We start from the raw sequence: 24375 nt of genomic DNA, 5'->3' as shown, positions 1-24375 counted from the left end.
TACCGGGGACTGAACCTGGGACCTGCCACATTCCAAACAGATGTTCTATCACTGAGCCACAGCCCTTCCCCAGAATAGAACCAAGGAGCCCCTTTCTCACTTTCCTTGCATGCTTGATATCCACCTCTGGGTCTCGCCTGCCATTCCTCTGTCCTGCTGCCACTTCTGGTTATGCTGTCTCAGCCAACAATAAACGGCAGAGTCAGGGCAACTACGAAACGACAGACCTGTTCCGCTTGGCTCTCCCGAGTCAGATGGAGAAGGACAAACAGAGCCGAGTTCCCATAAAGAGCCAGAAACATTAAATCTGCTTTTGCATTTTTCTCCCCCTATTGTCAGCGGGGGAACGTTAGTGGCTTTCTTTTTTTATGGGTCTCCCGTAATAAAACTCCCAACAATTAGCAGCCTTGCCACATCCCTGGGCAGATTGCAAAGCATATTTCTCTGCCAGCGGATTACTTCACAGTGGGTCAAGCACTTGGGTTGGTTCCTGGTTTTTATTCTCGCTAATGCCGGTTTTTCCTTGTGCATCCAGGGAATTCATCTTCGCGTTTCCTCTCTCCCGCTCTGCATGTGTATTTAAAGGAAACAAAGCAGAGGGCGCTACATAAACAGCTGAGGTCTCTGCAAAAGCGGGCTGGAGGATGCTTTTCTGCCGGATGCAGGCAGCAAAGCTGCTTCCCTTAAACGTAGGCCAGGAGCTCCCTTTTTTCTCCTCTTGTCACTTTCAGAAGCAGGGGCAGATACAGCAGGGGACTATGACATAAAGAACGGAGACAGAGCATTGCACCAGACACGGTGCTCCATGAAATGCAAGACACACCAACGCTTCCTAGGTGGCATGACCAAATCTGGGTTGGGAAATTCCTGGAGATTTGGGGTGGAGATTGGGGAAGAAGAAGAAGAAGAAGAAGAAGAAGAAGAAGAAGAAGAAGAAGAAGAAGAAGAAGAAGAAGAAGAAGAAGAAGAAGAAGAAGAAGAAGAGGAGGAGGAGGAGGAGGAGGAGGAGGAGGAGGAGGAGGTGGTTTTTATATGCCGCTTTTCTCTACCCAAAGGAGTCTCATACAATCCTCTTCCCTTTCCTCTCCCCACAACAGACACCCTGTGAGGCAGGTGAGGCTGAGAGAGTGCTGATATCACTGCTCGGTCAGAACAGCTTTATCAGTGCTGTGCTGAGCCCAAGGTCACCCAGCTGGCTGCATGTGGGGGAGCGGGGAATCAAACCCGGCATGCCAGATTAGAAGTCCGCACTCCTAACCACTACACCAGGTGAGGGACCCTAGCAAGTTATACTGCCATCGTGCCCATTCTTCAAAACAGCTGTTTGCTCCAGGCAAACCGATCTTTGCAATCTCGAGGCCAGTTTAGGAGAGCTCAAGGCCCCACCTAGAACCTGGCAGCCCTATTCCCAGACCAGAGAAAGAAGCCAAGTTCACCAGAAAATAAGGCAGAGCGATTGCAAGGAACTTCTTCCAGATCTCAGAGGATCACAAAACCGTATACCCTGGACGTGGCTCCATGTAGTTCAGTCTCTCTTGACTGGCCACAGCTTTCAGGGTTCTAGTCTCCCCTTCACAATCCCTGCTGCCCAAGAATGCTGTCTTGGATTGAGGCAGTGACTGCTGGCTTCTACGGAAGCCTGCCTGGGTCTCTTTCAAAGGCAAAGAGAATCCAAATCAATCCCGGGCAGGCCTCTCCCTCCGCTCCGGGTCTGAGCAGCTGCAAACGAGAGGCGAATGTTTCAGCGGTGGCGAATGTGAGTATCAGAGAGAACAAGAGCAGCTGTCGCAGAGGGTGACACTCAGTGCCCATCACCGGTGCTGGCAGAGACAGTCGACCGCCTTTCCCCCTCTCTTATGACGGAGACACGAAGGGCCCGACGTGCCTCAGGCAGAGGCAGTGGGGATGATGGAAAGAGAGGATGACAAAGAGCAGACTGGCAGCAGCCAAACGCTTTCAAAGTGACGGGGGGGGGGATTTCTCCGGCACGTCCCTGACAGTCGCTGCAAAGGTGTAGCCTACAAGACAGCGGCTGATTTCCGCGCCTGAGGCTGCAAACCTGCACCTTCTCTTCACACATTACAGAGCGCACCGTTTGGGTTCAGATTCTACCCCCCCCCCCCCCGCCCATGGTGTGTAATAGTCACATGTTGCTTGCAGGATCTCAATTCCCACACAGGCCACGCCTCCCTTGCTCTTTCTTCCTCACTGGAGAGAGCACACCATCCAACACACTGAGAGAACCCAATAAAACCAGAGTCCAGCAGCACCTTTAAGACCAACAAGGATTTATTCAAGGCGTGAGCTTTCGAGGGCAAGCGCCCTTCCTCAGACTTTGAGTACTTGCACTCGAAAGCTCACGCCCTGAATCAATCTTTGCTGGTCTTAAAGGTGCTGCTGGGCTCTGATTTTATTGTGCTACTTCAGACCAACACGGCTACTCATTTGAATCTATCCCACTGGCCAATTTATCCTAGCAGGCCAAAAAGTGCACCCTCGGGCTCACTGCGGGTCAGGAAAACAGTGCAAATGGGGAAGATGAAGCCCTTTCAGCAAGAGTGCCACCATACACACAGGAATAGGGGTGGGCAGGAAGGGATGTGCCAGTGTTTGTCTCTTGTGGCCCTTCCTTGCATACCCAGGAGATTGCTCATTGCTGCTGTGGGATGGGAGCTGAATTTCCTCCAGGCCAGGCTGGATTCTGGAGATTTTTGGTGGTGGTGGTGGTGGGGATCATTTGGGCATGAAATTGGGGTCACTGTGGGTAGGCAGATAGTTGCGAGTGTCCTTCCTTGTGCATGGGGCTGGACTAGATGACCCTGGAGGTCCCTTCCAACTCTAGGATTCTATAACTTGAAAGCCATGTGGGAATGCCACACAGAAGGAGACCATCAAACGGTTTTAAAAAGACAAATCCCCCCCTTTGTTAAAAGCCTGTCTGAAAAGGAAGGTTTTGCCCTCATACCTAAAGGAAATTAAGGTAGTCACCAGGCAATCTTCAAGAGGGTGGGCTTCCAAAGTGAGGGGCCACCACTGAAAAAGCCCTGTCTGAAAAAAGGCACCTTACCTTTGCAGAGAGAATCACAAAGGACAAGGCATTATGAAGATGAACTGAATCAGTGGGCTGGACAATACAAGATAAGGCTGTCCTCCAAGATGGGCGTTCTTAGCAAAACAGAGTGGGATTTGTGCATTCCCCCCACCCCCAGGCTTAAAACCCATTCCTCACTACCCCATTCCTAACTGGGAGTACTGTGGTTGTGTGGGGCAGTGTAAAAGACTTCTCCGTGTTGGGGAGTGGATCTGGTGGGCAGCTGTGTCAAGGGAAGGATCGGCATCAACCCTCCATGCCTTTCCCTTCTTCTTTCCTGGCCAAATTTGAACATTTTTCCCCCTAAAGCACCAGCTGGCCAACTGGTCTCCCTGGAAGGCATATAAAGGTCCATTTGCGGGTTTGCTTTCTGCACGACCATGTAGGCGAGGAGAGAGAGAGAGAGTGAGAGAGTGAGAGAGTGAGAGAGAGAGAGCTCGTTTGGTCTGACAAATAAAGACGGCAAGCAAAGGCATGGAGCTTAGCGCTTGCCGTTGCAAAGCAATTCTTTAGCCAAGCTGACAGAACATGGCACCAGCGGCACAAAGCCCCGCGCATTGCAAAGGATTAGCCAACTGACAAGCTCTGGATAATAAGTCTAATTAATAATTTCCATCTCTAAGGACTCCGCATCTCATTCAGACTCCCTTTGTCTCCTCGCTTTATCTCTGGGCTTAACAGTCAGGTCCTCCACAATATGATGGACGACCGTAGATGCGCGGGAGTAAACAAACAGCACAGCTTGCCTTGGAGAAAGCCTGAGATGTAGGGAAGGGCTGCTCTTGCCTCCCATGAATCTTTCCTGCCTGCTCCGGTTACAGGTTCAGGCTACCTTGCCCAGAACACAAACCTGCCGCTCTCATAACACACACCTGCAGTTGGCATCACAATCTACGTCCCGAAAGTACGAGGAATTTCTTCCCGGATTAAAATCCGGCTATCCATCACGTCTGTGTGATGTTATTCAGCACTGGCTCAATTTCACACTATCACAGCGTCCTGGAAAGATCTGATTCGGTGAGGCAAGAGAGTTAGTTGCCATGTGCTTCGAAGCTGGGCCAACGGGGCTGGGGGGGGGGGACGGCTGCATTCGCTCACACGCTGCATCATCGGGACAGTGCGCTGTGATAGCTTGCGTGAGGACCAGCCGAAATGACACCAAAGAGTGTGCTAGCTTTCGAGGCCTCCAAACAAACAAAAAATCTCAGGCTGTGACCTTGTGCTATATGCATCTTGCGTGAAGTTCCGAGCTGGTATACGTATCCATTTGGAGCCGCTCTGGTGAGTCCTAATAAAAGGTATAATGTGGTTTTCACTACTGGATTTTGCTTTAGTCCTATGTAGCTACCTGCAGCCTTTTCTGGTACCAGAAGATGGAGCCACTGTTGCTGTGAAAGGCCTGTTACCTTCTGCTCCAGGGCTATGGAGCTGGTTGGCTGAAAGGTGACAGCACTGTGGCCTGTTATCTAACGTGGAGAGGCTGAGCTCTATGGACTTAGCAACTGACCAGGGTCACAGGTATCCGACAAGCCCTTTTCACCTGCCCAAGCCCACCAGTCTTGGAAATTTACTCAACAGAAAGGCTGGGAACGCTTCCCCCCTTGGTCACCTGCTCTGCTCACCCTTCTGCCTGCAACAGAACATTGGCCACCCATGAAAAATACTTGACTTGGATGCTCAGCTTCCCAGTCCTGGCCCATCTGATGCTTGAATCAGCCTCTCCTTCCCAACAGAACAGAGCGCTCCCTTGCGCCCAGCACCTTGCAGATTAACAAAACCAGCGGCAAAACACCGTGCCTTTGGCACCTCGGACAAACCACAGCAGAACCTTTAACCCTTCGAAGTCCACAGAAGAGAAGTCCCCGTGGAATATTTGCCTGCAAATCTGGCAACACTGATTGGTTGACTGGCTGATTGGAAGTAGAGGTTGACAGTCAACATTAAGAGAACAAAGCAAAGACAGGCGTGTGTTTATTAGGCTGGAAGAATTATCCATGGTTTTATTTTCAAGTCCGATTCCACTGCCCAAGACTTGGTTAACCTCTCCTTCACTCCCTTCCTCACCTCTGCCTTTGCCCTGATCCCAGGACTTTGGTGGCACAGGAGTTGCTGCTGCATGTCACACTCCTTTGTTGTTCTGAGATCACAGAATCATAGAGTTGGAAGGGACCTCCTGGGTCATCTAGTCCAACCCCCTGCATTGTGCAGGACCCTCACAACCCTCTCACTTATCCACTGTAACCTAGATGCCCAAGGTCTCTTGGGAAGGGCTGGTGGACCCTGCGGCAGCCCATGAGACAGGTTAATGCTGGCATGGGAAAGATGCCCACTACTGCTTCTCCCTATGCTCTGAGGCTACATCTGGAGGAGTCTATGGATGGGTGGGTGTCCCCTTGGGCCAATATTTATGAGCTTTCTTGGCAGATGTTCAGAAAGAGATCATCTGGGTTTTCAGAGTTCTCTCCTGGGTCATAATCTTGGCTCATGCAGGCTGGTACTATTATATTGTATTCACGGCTTGGACATCCCCCCTCCCCCCTTTTATTTGTCCACGTATTACGGTGCTGTTTTGTAAATCACACACCCAATCTATTAACAAAGTACCAATCTCAGCAGCAAAGCACATGGTGTTCCTTGAGAGTAAGCAGTTAGCACTGGAAAACTTCCATGCGTGCATCTAACTCCAATGGTTCTCAACCTTCCTTATACCGCTCCTCAGGTTGTGGTGACCCCCAACCCTAAAATTATGCAAGTGTTCTTTCATAGAAATTAGACCAAAACTGACCCATGGCATGAAGATCCATGGTTCGTGATGGTATATAAATTGTTTTTTTACCCCGAGGTTTCTCAGTTCAGTTCTGCCTCTTGTCCCACCATGCCGATCTCACTCTTTACCGCTGCTCCAGACAGACAAACGCTCTATCTCGATCCACCCCGCAAGGCTGTTGTGTGGATGACATCCCCCTCCCCAGCCAAGCTGCTTGCCCTGCCGCGACCCCTGTGAAAGCGTCATTCAACCCCCAAAGGGGTCCTGACCCCCAGGTTAAGAGCCTACTCAGGCCCTGGCTGGCCGGGCTGCTGACCGCATGCACGGAATCTTGGGAACCGTCTCCATTCTGGAAAAGAACTTCAGAGGGAAATGACACTCGGTTCAAAAATGCCGCTGAACAAAGCGAGCTGGATAAATCTGACCCAGATCAATATAAATCACCGCAAAATGATGTTTATTACTGCACTTATCCCACGATGAGTCCCACGACCGACCAGGTGCAGAGCCCAACGTGCCGAGCCCCCACCCAGGATAGATTAATCCCTGTCCCGACGTCAGCAACAAGCTGTCACTCGCCACAAACCTTGTTGCTTCGCAAAATAAAAGATCCCCGGTGTGGTCAAATCCAATCGCAAACATGCTCCCGGCAACTGGGGAGGTTTATTTATTTATTTATTTATTTATCTGAATGAACAATCCAGCAATTCATTTCCTCTGCCCGGCCACCCCGTGTTCTTGTCAAGGAAAAAAAAAGGTATTACTGACCTCCCTTTGTTATGACTTTTGTCGTCACCTTATCGCCTGAGTGCAGCAAGCAGGAAAGATAGTTTTGAAAAGACAAATAATTAAAGGGATGAAATGTGAAGGGAACAAAACTCCACAGTTCAGCTCCATTTAAGAGACTGTGAAGTCAACACAGTCAAGGTGCCAATTTGAAAAGCTCTCTCCACCTTGTTATAAAGGGATAATATGTAGCCACGGGCCAAGTTCACAAGAGCTTTTAACACCCTCCTATACATCAGGCAGACATATATGACCGGCGCCTACTTGCTAACCATGATTTCAAGGGGGAACGCTCTGAGGGATTGTAATGGAAGCTCCCCCCCCCCACCCCACAAACACATACATGCATTTCTGGCACATTTATGGACAACAAAGAGCAAGCGTTCACACTTACAGCTGCTTTTATTGCCCAATAATGTAGTAGGCTCCCAAAGGGCTGCAAATTAATACCCGCCATCGACAGCATGAACTTATGCCCGTCCGATAACAGAAGTAGCCTCTCGAGAACCAGACTGGGGGCAAACAAAGCCCCCCCATCCCGTAGCCTAGAGGGGAAAAGAGAACTTTATCCACCTCGAAGGTGAAAGAGTATCTTTCCCCCCCCCTACCCTTCCTCCAAGGAAATCAGATCTAGTGCCTCTGTTCTTCCAAGTTCAGCCACCTGGTGAGGTAAGTTGGGTGGAAAAACATCCTACCTGCTTCATGGCACAACTACCAGCAGTAGCCCCCAAATCACCAGCAACTCCATGTGACCATACATTGTGCCAGCATCTCGATTGGTCATCTCCCTGCTTCCTGATCTTGTTTGGCTTTCCCAGCTACCCCCCCCCCCCCGTTTGGGCATAGAACTGATCTTTGCCACCCTCTGTCACGTCTCACATAAAACTGACCTCTGCTAGGATTGATGTGTCCCCTAAAGGTGACCTCACGTTCTGACCATCTTGGCGAGTCCTGCTTCAGGCACCACACAGAGTTTCTTTGGGGCTCCCAAAACGAGACCCACTCAAGGTATGACCCGTCATTTCTCATCAGTGGGTCCAATCAAAGAAGGATGCTGCACCAGCAATCTAACTAGGATTAGGCAATAAACCCACTGATTCATGGCAGAATCAAAAAACAGGTCCAATGAATTGCTACGCAGGGCCAACAACTGGGCACGGAACCAAGACCTTCTCCTGCCATTGCCTCCCAGCACTGGTGTTTAATGGTTTCCTGCCTCTAAATTTGGAAGGTCCCTTCAGTCAGTAGGGCTAGTGATCACAGATGGACATGTCCTCCATGAATCTGTCCAACCCTCCTTGAAATCTATTTATCCCTATGGCCTTCATCATATCCACTGGCAGGAAATTCCACAACTGAATTACTGAGTGAGGAAGCATGCCGTCTTGCTTATCCATGGCACAACCAGAGATATCAGCGTTACCTGGGGGAAAAGGCTGCCGAAGCCATGCAAAGCACCAACCAGCCCTCCGATCCTCCAACAGCCAGCTGCGTTGGTGTATCCCAGGCTGCTAATTGTCAACAGCAGAAGGGAAATTCTGCCATAGAGCTGGGCCAACACTGACAGCAAAGCAACTCACATTCCAGGCTGTATTAATCGCTGTAAATACAGACTTGTTTTCCATTCCTGAAAAGCTAGTGCTGTCTAAACACTGCACCCAGTTGTGTATCTACGCACACACACACACCCCTCATTGTCAAACAAAGCTTGCAGTGCAATCGCAACAACTGGCCAAGAATGGAAACCTTTCGGAGAGTTTGAATCGGACCCAATGTGACTTGTTTCCAGGGAAGTGACGCTCCTCCGTTTGATTGATAGAAGATGGCAGAGACTCCTGTTCCTTCTACGGAAAGAAGAGGGAGTGCCAAGAATGTATTCATCTATGGCTTGCGTTGCCCATCTTGGAACCACAGAGCAAGTGAGACTGCAGGCAGGGTGTCTTTTCCAACCTGCCTTACAACAACTAAACAAGGAGCAGGGTGAGATGCAGAAGGCACCACCAAAACCATCAGCAGGGAGTCCACTTGGTAGTAAGGCTGGCCCAGATCAGTGAAGAGGGCCTGGGGAAAGGCCAGAATGGCGCTTCTCCGGTCCCATAACATTTTGACCACTCTGGTTTTGTCTGGAAGGGGGCTGCTGTGAGATGTGGTAGACAGGGCCTATATTTCCCTTCCAATCTGCACTGGCAGAAGATGGAGGGAATGGTTCTTCCTCCTTCTCCCTCCCTATTACAGCCCTTAACCCATGGGCTTGTTTGTCCACGTGGGTCCCCTGACCTGAGCTATCAATCTTCCCCAGGATCCAACCCGTGGATCAGCATAAGCTTTGCCCTTGCGACATCTCAAAAGTGGAGCCATCCAATTCTACTTAAGAGACGCATTGTTAGTAACGCGTAGGGACCCGTTTAGAAAAAAAAACTTATCATAGGAAGTGCAGCGGGACCTGTTTAGAACGGGCACGTTGACACACAGCCCTCTTGGCTTGACAGATCTGCGCTAACTTATGACATAAACTGCGGCAAGCAGCCGTGTCCCTTTGCAAACAAAAGAACACAGAGGGGGAAACTCAAGCTGTCGGGCTAAGATTTAAGTGAGCTTTGAGGAAGGTTCATTCACCTGGGGGGGACGTCTCTCTGCAAACAAAGTCAGCTTCAAAACTTAAAAGAGAAAAGGAATTTGCAAGTGTCGAGGGCTTGGGTCGATGACAAGTGATTGTTTATTCGGGAGCCAACGTTCTTGATTAGAGTCGTGACCGTGGACCACTGGAAAGGGGGCTCTGCTTGTCTGTCATGGAAAAGTCCCCAGTTGGGGCACCTAAGCTGGTAAGCAGCCCTGCCTCTGGAATGCACATTTGCACGTTTTGCTCATAAAGTGGGGCAAAGGAGCACTGGGAGTCTAACTGGGTGTGTGGCAGACGCTCTCCTGTCAAACTCTGCACATCTATCTGTGCGCATAGCTGGCTGCTCCTCCACCTAGCCGGGCTCGGAGGAAGCCGCTGCTCTCAATTAACACCCAACACCAGACCTCTTTTCCATGGAGGGGTGTTGCACTGACTGCCTGGAGCCAGAATCTCCCCCAGTCGAATCCAGAGAGAGAAGCAATCTCAGCTTTGGCTGGTGGCGATACGGCAACGAGATTGCTGTCCTCTAGCACAAGAAGATAATTGTTTAACGTTCAGATTCATTATAAATAAACCGGAGAGTGGAACAGACCTCGGAGGGGAGGGGAGGGGGAGAGGGCAGGGATGGGTTTTGCATCCTGAATTCTACACTCAAAAGAGAGAGGAGTTTCAGCAAGTTCCTGGGCTGCCAAGGGAGAGGTGGAAACAAGCAGTCCCTTGAATGCTTCTATTTCATCCTGCCAAAACTTTGGCGTGGATGCCACGATGCAACTGGAGACGCCCACATAAATGTGACACCCTGATCAGCTAGTTATCATTGTATTAGAGTCACCAGAACATAGTAGGTAAAGGGGAAAGGCAATGCTCTGGCCCAGCCTCTTCCAGAGCATGTGGCTGTCATTAGCTGATCTGGAAGAAGCAGGTTTGCATATGTCCATCTTCCGGCCTGTGGTTTTCCACATGTCATAATTTTGTTCAGGGGAAATTGACCCAACCTGTGCTCAGGCCTCCCTGGACTGAGCTGGGAAAGTCCAGGAACATGTTTCTGAGGAAGAGTGCTTGCCCTCAAAAGCTCACGCCTTGAATAAATCTTTGTTGGTCTTTAAGGTGCCACTCTGATTTGGTCGCACCATCTCTGCTGTTCACACATACCTAGACCTAGTCTGCACACAATAGATAATGCACTTTCAATGCACTTTCGAAGTAGATCTTCCTGTTCCGCACAGGAAAATCCAGCTGCCAAAGCACATTAAAAGTGCATTATCCTGTGTGTGCAGACTAGGCCCGGGACTTTCTCCTTTATAACAGAAGGGTTGGTATGCTATTTAACCTCTTTGGGCATTCGTGTTAAGCTCAAATTCTGGATTGGGTGCGGCCTTCTCAACCTATATTTGAGTCCCAGAATCTCTTTAGTTTTTAAATTACCACCGGGCAGCACACTGGCCTAGGTTTCTGGAAGCATGTCTTCCTTCTTTATTTCCATAAAGTGTAGCTTCCTGCAGCAATTCAGCATTACATCGCCTGTAGCAAGAGGGAACGCAGAGGCCCAACAAACACACATGCACACACTGCTAAAGGTGTCAAAAGGCTTGCTTTCTCTCTTTCACACACACACACACACACACACCTCACTTTCCTACAGCTGCAGGACCACCCTTATCCAACAAAAACAACCCCAACCGGAGCAAGCATAGCTCCATGTGCCCCATGGTTCCCAAACGGTCCGTTGCTTCTACTGAGAGAGATTTCAGCTTCAGTGTGTCGAAATCTGTGGAAACCAGTGGGAGGCAATGTGGGAGGTGTGTGTGAACCACATTCAGGAGGGTAATGATGTGGGAGGAGAGATGAGTAACGTGTGCACGCAGCCGTGGTGGGAGATGTGTGTTGTTTCTTTACCGAGCGGGCATCCTCGAGCTGTAACCCACACAGCCCCCCCCAAGACGAATGCATGGCTATGCGGAATAAGAACAATAGGCACAGAGGCGAGCACAGTGGAGCATTCATAAAGGTCTGGTGTGCTGGAGGAGATTCTACTGTCTGCAGTTTATTGTCCGTGTACTGCCTGGGGTGTGCAAGGCGCTGTACGCAGCACAGCATTGGCACATCTCTTCTTAGGTAACTGGCCCCTCGCAAAGCACACGACACAAATCGTGTGGGGTGTTTGCGCATAAAGGCCAGGGGAGGGGGGGAGAGCCTTTCAGAAGAGATATTCGATCCTCTGTTTGCAGTGGGAACCCCAGTTCAGCCCCAGAGGGCAACCGTGGCCTGCTGCTACTTTTGGCGCTTCAAGCTCTCCAGCTGGAAGATCTTCCCGGCTCAGTCCAGGCATTTATCGCCACCTTTTGTCCTATGAAAAAGGGGAATTATGGTGCTTAACGCATTAATCTGGAATGATTAATTGATTACCTCATTAATTCCAGATTAAGCTGGGGAGTCTTAAACCGCGGTTTAATTGGAACTGACCTTTTGTCAAAGGGCGTTTCTTTCAGACGGCACTGCCGAAAGCGTTCCGACAACAATGTGTTCAGAAATCTTTTGAGAAAACGATTCATCTCCTTCTCTCTCTCTCTCTCTCTCTCTCTCTCTCCCTTAATTCATAGGGAAGCTATAATCATCCTGAAATGTTTGTATTTACTGCATTAGAATCCCGCTCCTTATTCAAATGGACAACTGAGGCAGAAACAGCCTTGTGAAGTAGGCGCGGCGGCCGATCGAGGAATTTCACAGATGAGAATCGTTCTGAACTCTCCGTCCAAATCTCTAGCGCATGGCCTTGACATGCAACTTTACAAATTAGTGATGAATGGGGCATTTTCTGCACCTGAGAAACATTCCGCTTCCCTGTGAGAGTGTGCAGATTATGTGCAAGGGAGCAGGGATTTGCTGGAGGGGGATGAGCTGATGCCAACATTCATTTATTGCATGATCTAGACACTTGCATTTCTCCAGCTAGGGAAGAATGTGGAAGGAGGTACGCTCCTTGTGCATCCCTTCCAAAGGAACACAGAAAGAAAGGACGGCATTCTAACCCAGGTGTGCACCCAAGCACAACCTCCCCCCATACACGCCTCAATGCTGTCAGCGGGATGTGCACCTGGACAGACGTGCAGGTGTGCACATTGATCCAGGGTCTACCTCAGCTAGTCAGACGTAACTATGTAGAACTGAGCTGGGCTGGGATGAAAGCCTTCCTTGCATTGTGCTAGTAGAGAATGAACCCACAAGGGTGGGATCATTAGATGGTTCCCTGACACTTAGGATGAATTATCCCTTGTCGTCGTCTCCCCACTTCAGAGTGAGATCAAATAAAGGGTTTTGCAGTCCATTAAGTGACCCCTGATTGGCCAGGAATACGTGGCAAAGAACATTATGTCAAAAGTGTAGAGAAGCAGAAGCAGCAGCTTGAAGAAGCTCTGGATTTAAGCCGGTATAAACTAGGATCAGCTAGGATCCTCAATCCCAATTTCCTGACCTACATGCTGAACGGAGGGGTGGGGGAGGCTGATGTTTTATGGTTCGCCACCTTGTTTAGTGTGATCTTATATTGTTTTAAGGGTATTGTTGGGGATTTTATTGTGTTTTATTCATTTTTGCAAGCCACTGTGAGACCCTCGTGAGCGGCGGTAATATAAATATAATTATAAATAAATAAATAAACAAATAAACAAACAAATTAAAATACCCAACAAAAGAGCAAAGCTGGGATTTTTCAGGGCCCATTCGCCCTGCACCAAATTGACCAACTTTGCACCAAAGTCATCAAAATGAAGCCAAGCATTACTAAAACTATCATGTTGGGGAAAGACTTGTGTCAGGTGACGTGTCCAGATTGGCTCCACCCACTGAAAGGGAGGTGATGTTATACTAAACAGCATATGGTGCACACAGCTTGGCCTAGGGTTGAGTTCACAAATGCACAGCCATCCCTTAACAAATGCAACATCAGGCATGGACCTGAATGTACAAAACCTGCAGGCAGATGGCACACGTCATGAGGCGCCACCTTCAATACAGCCCCTTTTCTGTCTGCACATTCAGCATTAAAGGACATGATTCAGACATCTCCTGAGGTGTGGCGTGAGCCTGAATCTCACTCCCCATTACACGGTAGGAAAAATATCTGACAGCACAAGTATCCCTCACTTGACGCTGATGTGCTTAGCCAGTTCTCCACCCCAGGCAACTTCTGCGCCTCTGGGGCAACCAAGAAGCCTGGCCTGACCATATAGCAAAAGGTGAATGGACTTAAACTGTCTGTCTAGAGGCATTACAAGGAAGCTGCTTCATGGGAAAGAGCCTGAGGGTTGAAAGCCAATGCTGGCAGGAGACCTCCCCTCACCCTCCTGCAGTAGAAACGGCCTGTGGGTCAAAGGGGGAGGGAATCAGGTAGAGTTCAGGTTTTAAAGAGCAAACACAAAGACCAAAAGGAAAAAAAAAAGAAAAGTAAAGAAAAGAAAAGAGACCCTGATTTTCTAATTGCTATGATGAACTAGGCTCTCAGGTCTGGACAGAAACGAGAATGACCACCAAACGTATGGGTTGATATCAGCGCTGGGAAGGGGTGGGGGAGGACCATGAAATGTCCTTTGAGAACACAGACAAAAGTGGGGTGTTTAAGGTTAGGTTGACTTGACTGGCCCCAGAGGCAAACTCCCCGTGCAGCCCAAAACCTCCCCCAGACCTGCCCCCACAGAATGGAGCAGGAGGGTGATGACTTGTGTTAAGGCTGACACCATCCGAGCTCTGGAATCCCCCCCCCCCAAATCCAAAAGCAGCACAGATGGCCATGATCACCCAACTCTGAAATGACATATGAACAGGAGGAACGTCCCCTCCCCCTCCCCACTTTGAAACAGAGATGGCCGCAAGGACTCTGCTCCTGAGTGCCTCATTTGGCACAGGAAGGGCTCTCTGTCTTCCTTATCCCTGCTCTCACCCTTGAAGCCGAATGAATGCATCGCACAGGTATATGAGAGAAGATTATCCATACTTGGCCACCGTCTTCCCTCTCTCCTCCCTTTCTCAGAGTGATGTGACCTTGAGAACGCTACTGAAGGACGCCTATTTCCATTGGGAAAGAGGCTTGTATGAATCACAGACTTCTTCTTCGACACAATGAAGGCACAACCTGTCCTTGTGGCTGATTAAAGCAATTCCTGCAACTGGAACACCCGGCATCCTCTTGTACGAATGAGGGCTCATCAAGAAGTGGGATTCCAGTTGGCTTGCCTGATCCCCAAGCCATTTCTCCTGAGCGGTCAAAGGGAAAGGGGAGCAGCTAGATCCAGCTAAGAGAATGATCCATGGATCAGATGCACCTAACTGGTTCTGCATTTATTTGGCAGGGAGCAGAGAACCATATAGAAACCTCCTGCCCCAAAGTCCAAAAACAGGTTTACCGCCTCTATGGATCGTTGAATATTAAGGGGCCTAAATCGTCTTGGGAAAAGAAAGTGGGGGCTTCCTTAGCCCAGACAACTTGGAGTTAAAAACTGAATTTCTAATGATTCTCTTGGGCAAAACTTACAAGAGTTTGGCTTAGCAAAAATCCTATGGATCTGCTCCAGATTTCACTGGAGGCAAAATCTGGGGATGAGAATGTCGGCTGCACTATCTGGGAGGGGGAGGAGAACTCAAGGAGGACCCCGAGAGAAGAAACATGAAGGATGGGGAAGACTGAGGTTCATGTGGTCGCCTTGTACGAACAGCACAGATTACATTTGGAATTGCAGTCAGAACTCTGTGTCACCCCATCCATCACAGGCCGAGGCAGAGATGGGAGTTAAATAATAAAATACACAGCTGTCCACTGCCTCAGGCATGCTGGACACTCACAAAAGCTTTGTGGCACCAACTCAATGCAGAGAACGTGTTGCTGTGAACTCTGACGTGGACCCAGATGCTGGGCCTAGGAAAGTCTCACACCTCCGCGTGAACAGAACAGCTGCACACATCCTCGAACTTCCCATGAAAGGAAGGCGTTTGCTCACAACACCACGGCTGATTTACTTGCCTCTAACTACCATCTAGAGCCTCTTGTGGCGCAGAGTGGTAAGGCAGCAGGCATGCTGTCTGAAGCTCTGCCCATGAGGCTGGGAGTTCAATCCCAGCAGCCGGCTCAAGGTTGACTCAGCCTTCCATCCTTCCGAGGTCGGTAAAATGAGTACCCAGCTTGCTGGGGGGTAAACGGTAATGACTGGGGAAGGCACTGGCAAACCACCCCGTATTGAGTCTGCCATGAAAACGCTAGAGGGCGTCACCCCAAGGGTCAGACATGACTCGGTGCTTGCACAGGGGATACCTTTACCTTTACCTTAACTACCTTCTAGCTATGGACATCTGCAAATGTATTAGGGGAGTGTGTTCATTTTGGACTTTGGGATCCAGGTGTTGACATTACTGAGGGCAGTGCTGCATCAGGGCTTAGGAATGTTCAAAGGTGGCCACTGGAGGTGCCACACAATAGAACCCTTAAGCTAAAGGATCAGTTGACTACAGAATTGGGTCAAGGAGTGGAATTCTCAATCTTTGCCAAGGCCAAGAACATCTACTTGGATGCCTTGAAAAGAAGGAAGACACTTCCTCCTTAGCCATTAGGGTTGCCAACTCTAGGTTGAGGGATCCCTGGAGATTTGGGGGTGTTGCTTAGGGAGGATGGATTCTATCTGCTGCCTTGTTGAGGAAGCAAAGAAACGAAACACAAATGGAGGACAATTCAGGGCACTATATGGGGAGATGGTTGTCTTAGAAGCAGATGGGATGGTGGCAGGCTGAGAGAGAGTGGAAGTGGGCAGGACAGGAAGCACAAGTCCAGAGGGGCACAAGAAGAACTATAGCACTTTCTCAGGAGCACAAGACTAGCTCACAACATCTCCCAACCTTCTTTCCAGGCCAGGAAATTCATGAAATATCATCAGCCTTGAACAGCGACCATGACACCAAGTCAGAAGAGGAGGTTCCAGACCCATAGGGTCAGTGGTGGCCTGCAGCAGAAGAACCAGGTGCAGGTCCCAACATCAACACAGATCCGTTGGTTGGGACTCCAAAATAGATCCCGCCCCCCAGGCTTGAGATTTCCTCAAACAACAATGACCCTCATCACCAACAGACTCATGGCACTTTGCTAGGTGACAAATATCTCCACTGATTTCAAAAGTCCTTGGTGTTTTCACTTAACATGGACAGGATGGAATTAATTAAACACACTTTCTCTGTACATTGAACTTTGTCTTTTTTTTAAAAACAGCCCCAATCAATAATCAGAAAAAAACACTCCACAGGTTGAAAGCGAGCCCACACAGATTTTAGAAATTAGCATTGTGTTTTTACCACCTTTTGCAAAACACAGCATAGCTGGCCAGGCACTTCTTAACGTCCCGTTGATTTCCTTACAAGCGGGCAGAGCCTACCTAGTGCAAACAGTGGGTGATTGGCAAACTTACCTACAGGCATTAGAAACTTCACCCTGCCCATTTGAAAGCAAAAACAAAACCAAAGGGATGGAAACACAATTTTTTTGCATGCAAATCCATACAAGAAGAAGAGGGAGGAGTTTGGACAACCTCTCACAGACGCCTTTGAGCAAACAAGAGGCCTCCAAATATCTTAGTCCACAACATGCTATCAGGACCAGTGTCTCCAGGTTGTGGAAGCAGACAGGGAGGGAGCTGTGCCGACATCCCATCCCTTTGACAGGGCTTTGAACCTGAAGTCTGAGAGGTCAGGTGTGGCTGCAACCTGAGCAGCACCATCCAGCTCTGAACAAAGGAGGGAACTGCAAGAAGAGCAGTTCCAAGACAAGAAAGCAACAAGAAAGCTTCTCAACCACAATAGGCCTGACTCAGATGACCGCTCGGGCAGCCACAAATGCTTCCAAATCCAGCTAGCCTATGGCTGGGGACTCTGTCATGCCTATTGGTTCTCCAGACCTTGATTTCATTTCACCTCACCACCCACCTTTAAGCAGATAGGGGCTGGAGGGGACCTTTGCATCCCTTTGGCCAGCGATACTGCGGCAAAGTAGTCAGAAATGTTTCCGAATACAGGGCAGAAGATAAACCTCTGCATAAATAAGTTAAGATCTGGCTCCTCCCACCCTCATAATTCAAGCCCCATCAGGTCATCCCTGCTCAGCTTTCCTTTTCTGCTCTTTGCCGTCTTGCATTTGGACCTTCCAGCAGCACCAGCCTAGACCTTTCCCGTTTCACTGCACAGACGTTTCCTCTCCCGCCCAGGATTTTGTTACACGAGAAGCTCCCTGAACTGCCGCCCACGAAATACCCACAAGTAGGCGGGGAAGTACCCATGTGGATTCCTTCCACAGGGACAAGAAACCGAGGTGGTCAAAAACCTTCCCCAAAGTCAACCAGAGCAACTCTCAAAGCCATCCCACGAACCATTCGCTGTAAGATATAATGCTGGCATTGCCTTACCTGAAGAAGCCAGTAGCACCTTCTGTGAAATGTGGGGATGATGGAGGAATGGACGTAGCAGCCGTAGAGGCACTGCAAGACAGAGAAAGAGAGGAAGCAGGAGTTAAGGGGGTTGGCAGGGGAAAACAGGGATGCCTTCATCTTGATGCTATCGCATTGGATCCAGGAGCTCCCGTTGACACCGCAGATAAAGATGGCCATTGGTCTTTGTTAGAGCATCTGCCTGACCTGCAGGAAAGCCCAATAGGTAGTTGATCTGAAGCTCCTCCACCCAAGACTTTGGAGAGCCTCTGTCAGTCAGAACAGACAACGCTATCCCAGCGGCAGTCCGAGGGCCTGACCCAGTACATGCTTCATGCGCTCGCAATGTGGGAGTTCACAAAGCGAACACGTGCTGCGCTTTCACCGTTTCCTGCACACAGCCTATTTCTTTGTCTTTTCGTCTTGGAACATTTCCCCATTAAGATGGTGAATCGGATTTTTCGACGGATTAACGTTTGTGCACACGCAATCGTCCAGGGGAGTGAGGGGGAAAGGCGGAAAACACAAGCAAAAATTAATTTGAAAGTTTCCTACGCGATTGAGACGGCAAACACGTTTCTTATTAAAAAAGCAATCCTCCTTTGATCCTCGTTTGTTACTGGAAATCCAAGAGGAAGAAAAAAAAATCTGCCCACAGAAACCTACGGCAAAATGCAGCCAAAGCCGACTTGCCGATTTCTTGCAAGTGCTACCCCTTGCCTTCCTGGCAGGCTTCAAGCCACATTTCCCCCCCTCACTTCATCCAACGGTTGGGACCCTCACCTCAGTTCACTGCCATATTGATGTCTTACCCTTTTTGTCCCAGTCTATCCTTGCCACCATGTAAACAAAATACTTATTCCTTTGGCTGTCTTAAGGTCCCCTTAAGAGCCTCTTGTGGCCCAGGGTGTTGGTAGCCGGCATGCTGTCTGAAGCTCTGACCATGAGGCTGGGAGTTCGATCCCAGCAGCCGACTCAAGGTTGACTCAGCCTTCTGAGGTCAGTAAAATGAGTACCCAGCTTGCTGGGGGGTAAAATGGTAATGACTGGGGAAGGCACTGGCAAACCACCCCGTATTGAGTCTGCCATGAAAACGCTAGAGGGCGTCACCCCAAGGGTCAGACATGACTCAGTGCTTGCACAGGGGATACCTTTAACTTTACTAAGGCCCCCTTAATGAGAGACATGGTGGTTGCTAGGCATGAACATAGATCTGGAGTGATGGTGGGTATCAGATTACTAGCTCCTGATACTGCAGATACCCTGCTTCTATGTTGGTCTCTCTTGCAGGCAACAGACCGGTGGTTAAAGGGGAAGACAGACAGAGGGTTAGAGACTTCCTACCAAAAGGGGAACATTTGCGACTAGTTTTCCCTCTGTGATTCAAGAAGGGAAGCTTAAAAACATCAGAAGAGCACTGCTAGATCATACGGATTTTCTATCTAGTCTATCTAATGCTGCCTCACACAACGGCCAGACGGTTCCTCTGGACAGATGTTGCCTCCTGGCTTTGGGATTCAGAGGTCCAGTGCTGCCTTGAGCGGCTATGGCTAGCAGCCATTGATAAATGTATCCTCTAGGAATCTATCTAATCCCGTTTCAAAGCTATTTATTCATATGGCCATCATGACAGCCTCTGGCAGCAAATTCCACATCTGAATCACTCTCTGGGTAAAGTCGCATTTAATTGGACGCCCTCAAGTTCTCACCGGAAACCTCCTTCATGCCTCCTGCTAGCTGCCTCCTTTCGAAACACGAAGAAGACGGCTGTGGATTCCAAGTTATTACGTAGGGCTCTCTCCCTAATACTGCCTCGGCAAGCAAGTTTCGCAACCTTCAGTTGCCAAGGCATTCTAAAATATTAACGCTATTAAGAGCTATATACACTGTAAATATTTTAAAACGAGCTGCTCTGTGTAAATATTAGCAACACCCGGATGCCATAAACCAGCGGATTAAGATAAAGCAGTTTTCAGATAAAGTACAACTTTTGCATCCTGCTTCTTACGACACTGAAATAAATGCCCAAACTGAATAAGTTATAAGCCTCTTCTGAAGATATTCAGCCCCACCCCCACCGCTCTCCCAGAGTTCCTTGTGGGCTGCTCAAGGGCTCCCGATCTCCCGGTGGTAGAGAGGATGCCGTTCAGAATTATCGCTGTGCCTGGAAGTGTCGGTAGCACTGCTGGCCAGAAACATCGCTCAGCACTTGGGGCGAGGGGAAGTGTAGATTGAGTCCCTTCCTTAATTTATGTGATTATTTCCACCATCCCCAATGCTGCCAGGACATTTATCTCCAAAGCAGATGTGCCGGGTTCTTTTTTTTTTTTTTGCAATGCAGATCGGAGTCAGAGGTGTGCATGGCATGCAAAATACCACCAGCGCTTGGCTTAATTGCACATCAGGCACCTCATTCAAAAGCAGACATTGCTCAGAGCTGCGTCACACAGCCCTGAGTCATTACTGTGCACTGCCTTCGTATTATCCTCACATGGCTTAACTGCACATTAGCTAGCACATCCAGTCATTGCCTTTACTTACCTGCATCTGAAGGGGCCTTCTTGGGGCAATGCACCGGTGAATATGTAGCAGTGAATCTGCTACATGCAAGAGCAGGAAATCACAGAGGGACATACTTATGGGTTAATCTGAGAGATATGCAGTATCGTTCATACTTTTGTCATTTGGCTCCCGGGGCCTCCATAACATTCTTTTCTGCTTCCACAAATAGCCTGCCTGCAGTCACCCCACATGCCCAAATTCCTGGGCATCGGCTTATGTTTCTGGAACACCTTGACATTCTTTTGCCTCCCTTGCTGACATCAGCCTGGCCAGAACTCATAACGACAAGACAAACAACTTCCCAATATTGTTTGATAATTTTGGAGGACACCACCGCTGGATGGTCGTTTTGTTCTCATGCGCATTCAAAAGAGGCTGGGTGTTGATTTTCATGCCATCATGATTCCATAACATTTTGGGGAGAGGAAGTCTACACTTACATGAGGAGGAAGCCTAGATGGTGGCCTTGAGCTCCTGCACAGGCTCTGAAATCCCCTGAGAGTCAATATATTGTTCTTCTGTGAACACCCACCAGAGTAGCCATCCGATACACTGGAATGCTACGGAATGGCCTAAGAATGAACATCTTTAAGCCAAGGCACTACTCCTTCAAATGTTATTACCATCTCTACTGATAAGTGTTTATGCAGTGATTTGGGTTCTGTAGCTCAGGGGTAGTCAACCTGTGGTCCTCCAGATGTCCATGGACTACAATTCCCCTGAGCCCCTGCCAGCAACATGGGAACTGTAGGCCACGGACATCTGTAGGACTACAGGTTGACTACCCCTGCTGTAGCTTATTGGGGCAAGTTGTTTGCTGCAGTGGAACTGTCCATGGTCCTGCAGATCTTGACTCCCCTGCTTCTTAAGCATCCTTTCACCTTACTGGTTCCCAGCGGCTTGCGAGCAACACAACTGGATGACGCCTTGCTTGAAACCATGTCCCTCAAGATCTTGCCCAGAACGGCAACAGGTCCCACCCTACTAGGAAAGAGGCATCCAGTGTATGAGTTGGCTTCTTTTTTGACTAAGCAGACCCAAGCCTTGAGCTCCCGGTCCCTACGTCCTTGCCTTTACGGGTGAGTCTCAGCACAAATCCCTCCAGGCTCCCTTGATGCAGGATTTCTAACCATTTTACGATCACACAAAAGCTCCCCTCCACCGCTTCTGAATTATTTAGCACCTATGACACTTCTGGAAATGAAAAGAACTTGGAAAACACTAAAACAGTAGAAGCATTTCTGGCTTTGCATCCTTAACAGGTCCCCTAATAGGATTAGCAGGAGGGGGGGAAAGATGTCAATTCAGGTGAGTCATTAAAAAAGGACACACTTATCAGGGAACCCACCAAGGAGAGATGGTTTTGCTGCTCAAGATAATCACTCACAACACTGGCATGAATTAAGAAGGATTTTCAAGGCCGCTGGCTTCTGTCACAGAGTTATTCTTACAAACACAAAATGGCAGCGATTAATGATGCTTTCAAATACACCAAGGTGGGGGGGAGACAACGGCACCACCACCTCAACAAAAAGCATAAGCAACAGAAGTAGATGATATGATTCAGAGAAAACTGTAGCACATTAATCCTACTGTTTGAAGGCAGAAAAAGAAAAGAAAGAAAAATAAGTGGATTCTGCAATATCTCGGCAGCAAAAATGGCAGACTGGTTTGCACAGAGAGTCCAAAGTTGCTCAAACTAAGAGCTTGACAAGGTGGATCTGTTTCCATGAGCTGCTTATCTAACTACATATTATATTTTGATCCTATTCTTCCTCCAAGGGGGTTCAGGGCACCGTGCACGATTCTCCTCTCTCCATTTTATTCTCACAATGGGGAAATGAACGTAGGTCTCCAGAACTCAGCCTGTTGGTCTAAACAGGATACAACTCTGGGATCTCAGAAAACACTTCGGGTTCAGAAGGGAACAGAGCTCTGTGGTGTCTGGTGCTTGGCAGTCATTGTAGAAACTCTGGATTGGCCAAGCCGGGCAGAAATAACGGGGGTTGACTTTTTGCTTTGCATGGTCCAAGCCACTCGGGACTGTGGACGGAGAAAATGATCTACATTTTTAATATAGACTCCCTTCCAGATCTTTCCTGCCATGGTCCTTTGAAAATGCGTTTCAGTTTCTGTTCGTTCTTACAAATTGCACAAAGACAATTATCCTGACTGTTTGACATATGGGTTGACTATATGCGTAGTTACACAATATAAACTGAAATCCCTTAGTGCCTAATATAACCAAACAGAGATGAGAAATACAAAACCCCAGTGGAAGAAACTGCAAAGCTACGGAGCACAAGACATTCTTTCTCGGTCTTGCCGTTTCCCAGGTTCCGACCGTATCACGGAAAAATCACACCAGCTAATCAAACACCGTGCTTAGCATTAACCAGGGATCAGCTTGGCCAATTAAAATCTCAGGAGGGTGCAGATCTCATCACGAAGACAGGCATTCCAAGATTAATTTTAACTAAATGCATTCCAAGCTGATTTGGCTAACGCTGCAAACCCTGCGGAAGTATTGACTGATAGACCAAGCGTTTGGCTAAGGGGACAGAATTGTGCTTTTCAATGGATAACCGTTTTGTTTTTTTCTTCCAATGCAGTGTGTCATTAATAAGACAGAATTTGGGGGCAAGTAGAAGAAAAAGGGACCAAATCCATGATAGAGACAAGTGCAGGAGAAAAAAGGAAACAATAAGGTGTACAGTCAAAAGAAGCAAGCAGAAACTCAACAGGAGGCAGGGCAGAAGATCTTTGTGGGGCACAGGAGAACATCCCTACCTGTACTTGGAGGATAAAGATTACATGCTCTATGGAGCGTGCAAAACTATGGAAAGGAAGAAGGGGAAAGGATCACAACTGAGACCTCCTGAAGATGTTATGCATGGCTTTGGTTGCAGGAGGAAAAAACATGGGGGCTACCCTGAATAAGGAAAGAGCCTGACAAATTAAGCCCTGGATCCTTTATGGTGCTCTCTGGATCCCTTCTCCATGGTGGGAAGAGCTGAATCAAATTTGATTTTCATTTCAAAAAGCAACTTCTGATGTGGGCCAGACACTGTTTTGCAAAGAGAACACAAACTGCTTAAAAAAAAATCACTGCTTGAAGCTGTCACATACCCAGAAAAGCACCCAAAAGGATGGCACCCCTAGTTCAAATTCTGGAGTCAGAGAAGAGTCAGTGTGATACAGCGGTTGCTGTTGGATCCATGTTCCTGTCTCCATTCTGTCATTGTTGGGTGCTCCGAATCTGGTCTTACACACATACACCGTCTAATCTATTTTACAGGGATACAGTGAGGATAAAACAAGGAACAATTACACTCTACAGAGCTCCCTGGAGGAAGGGAAAGATAAAAACGTACTGGATGGAAACGGAATGTTTCCCTTGGGTTTCTACCGTCTGTGCACTTTTCCACTGACGTAAGAAAAATTTTATGGCAGGACAGCATCTTGAATCAGTGGCAACAGAGTATACATAACATAAGGACTTCTGCATATCATGGCTGCCACCATCTCAGGTTCCTGTATATCTGACCAGGTGACCCACAACGGCTGGGTCCAGCAGGGCTGTATCCACATGTTATTGGATATTGCACCATTGTTGTGCTATGGTGATAATTCACACCTGGATAGTCCCAGTTGCCAATAGTGCTACAGAAAAACATAATCACAATATGCAGAAATATAGGGAGAAATGTGGACACACTCTAGGGAGGGAGCCATTCAAATCATGGCCAAAGTGAGTTTTGCGTCCCATAAATTAGAGACATTTTTTTTTAATTCAAAGGAAATTAAGGTTGGACAAAAGTAACTTGTTCCATTCTATGCTTGCTCTGTAATTTCTCTAGGAATCAACATACTGTCAACACACCTGACCCGTGTTTCCTATGCGTGTTGCAATCCATACTTCCATCAGGATCATACATACCTTAAAGCACAGCTGATACGTCCTGCTCCACCAATGGAAAAATTAGTGAAAATAATATAGAGACAATTCTGCTCCACAACCTGAGAAGTTCAAATTGGAACAGCACTGCCTTTCAGGGAAGAATTTGGAGATAATTGAAAAGTGAACAAGTTCACT

At 48.4% G+C, this 24375-nt stretch overlaps 1 protein-coding gene across 9 annotated transcripts in view; it reads right to left on the bottom strand.

Annotated features, from left to right (window-relative positions):
• The window catches only part of CAMTA1 (calmodulin binding transcription activator 1), a 619127-nt gene that overhangs the window by 197917 nt on the left and 396835 nt on the right, over nt 1-24375 (bottom strand). For all 9 annotated transcript variants that reach the window (XM_077312347.1, XM_077312336.1, XM_077312339.1 and 6 more), the window contains one exon: nt 17697-17768. In XM_077312347.1, the coding sequence (XP_077168462.1) occupies nt 17697-17768 (72 nt within the window). The remainder of the gene's footprint in view (nt 1-17696; nt 17769-24375) is intronic.

Source organism: Paroedura picta, chromosome 15 (assembly GCF_049243985.1).
Source record: "Paroedura picta isolate Pp20150507F chromosome 15, Ppicta_v3.0, whole genome shotgun sequence".
Lineage (NCBI taxonomy): Eukaryota > Metazoa > Chordata > Lepidosauria > Squamata > Gekkonidae > Paroedura > Paroedura picta.
This window is presented reverse-complemented; position numbering and strand designations above follow the sequence as displayed.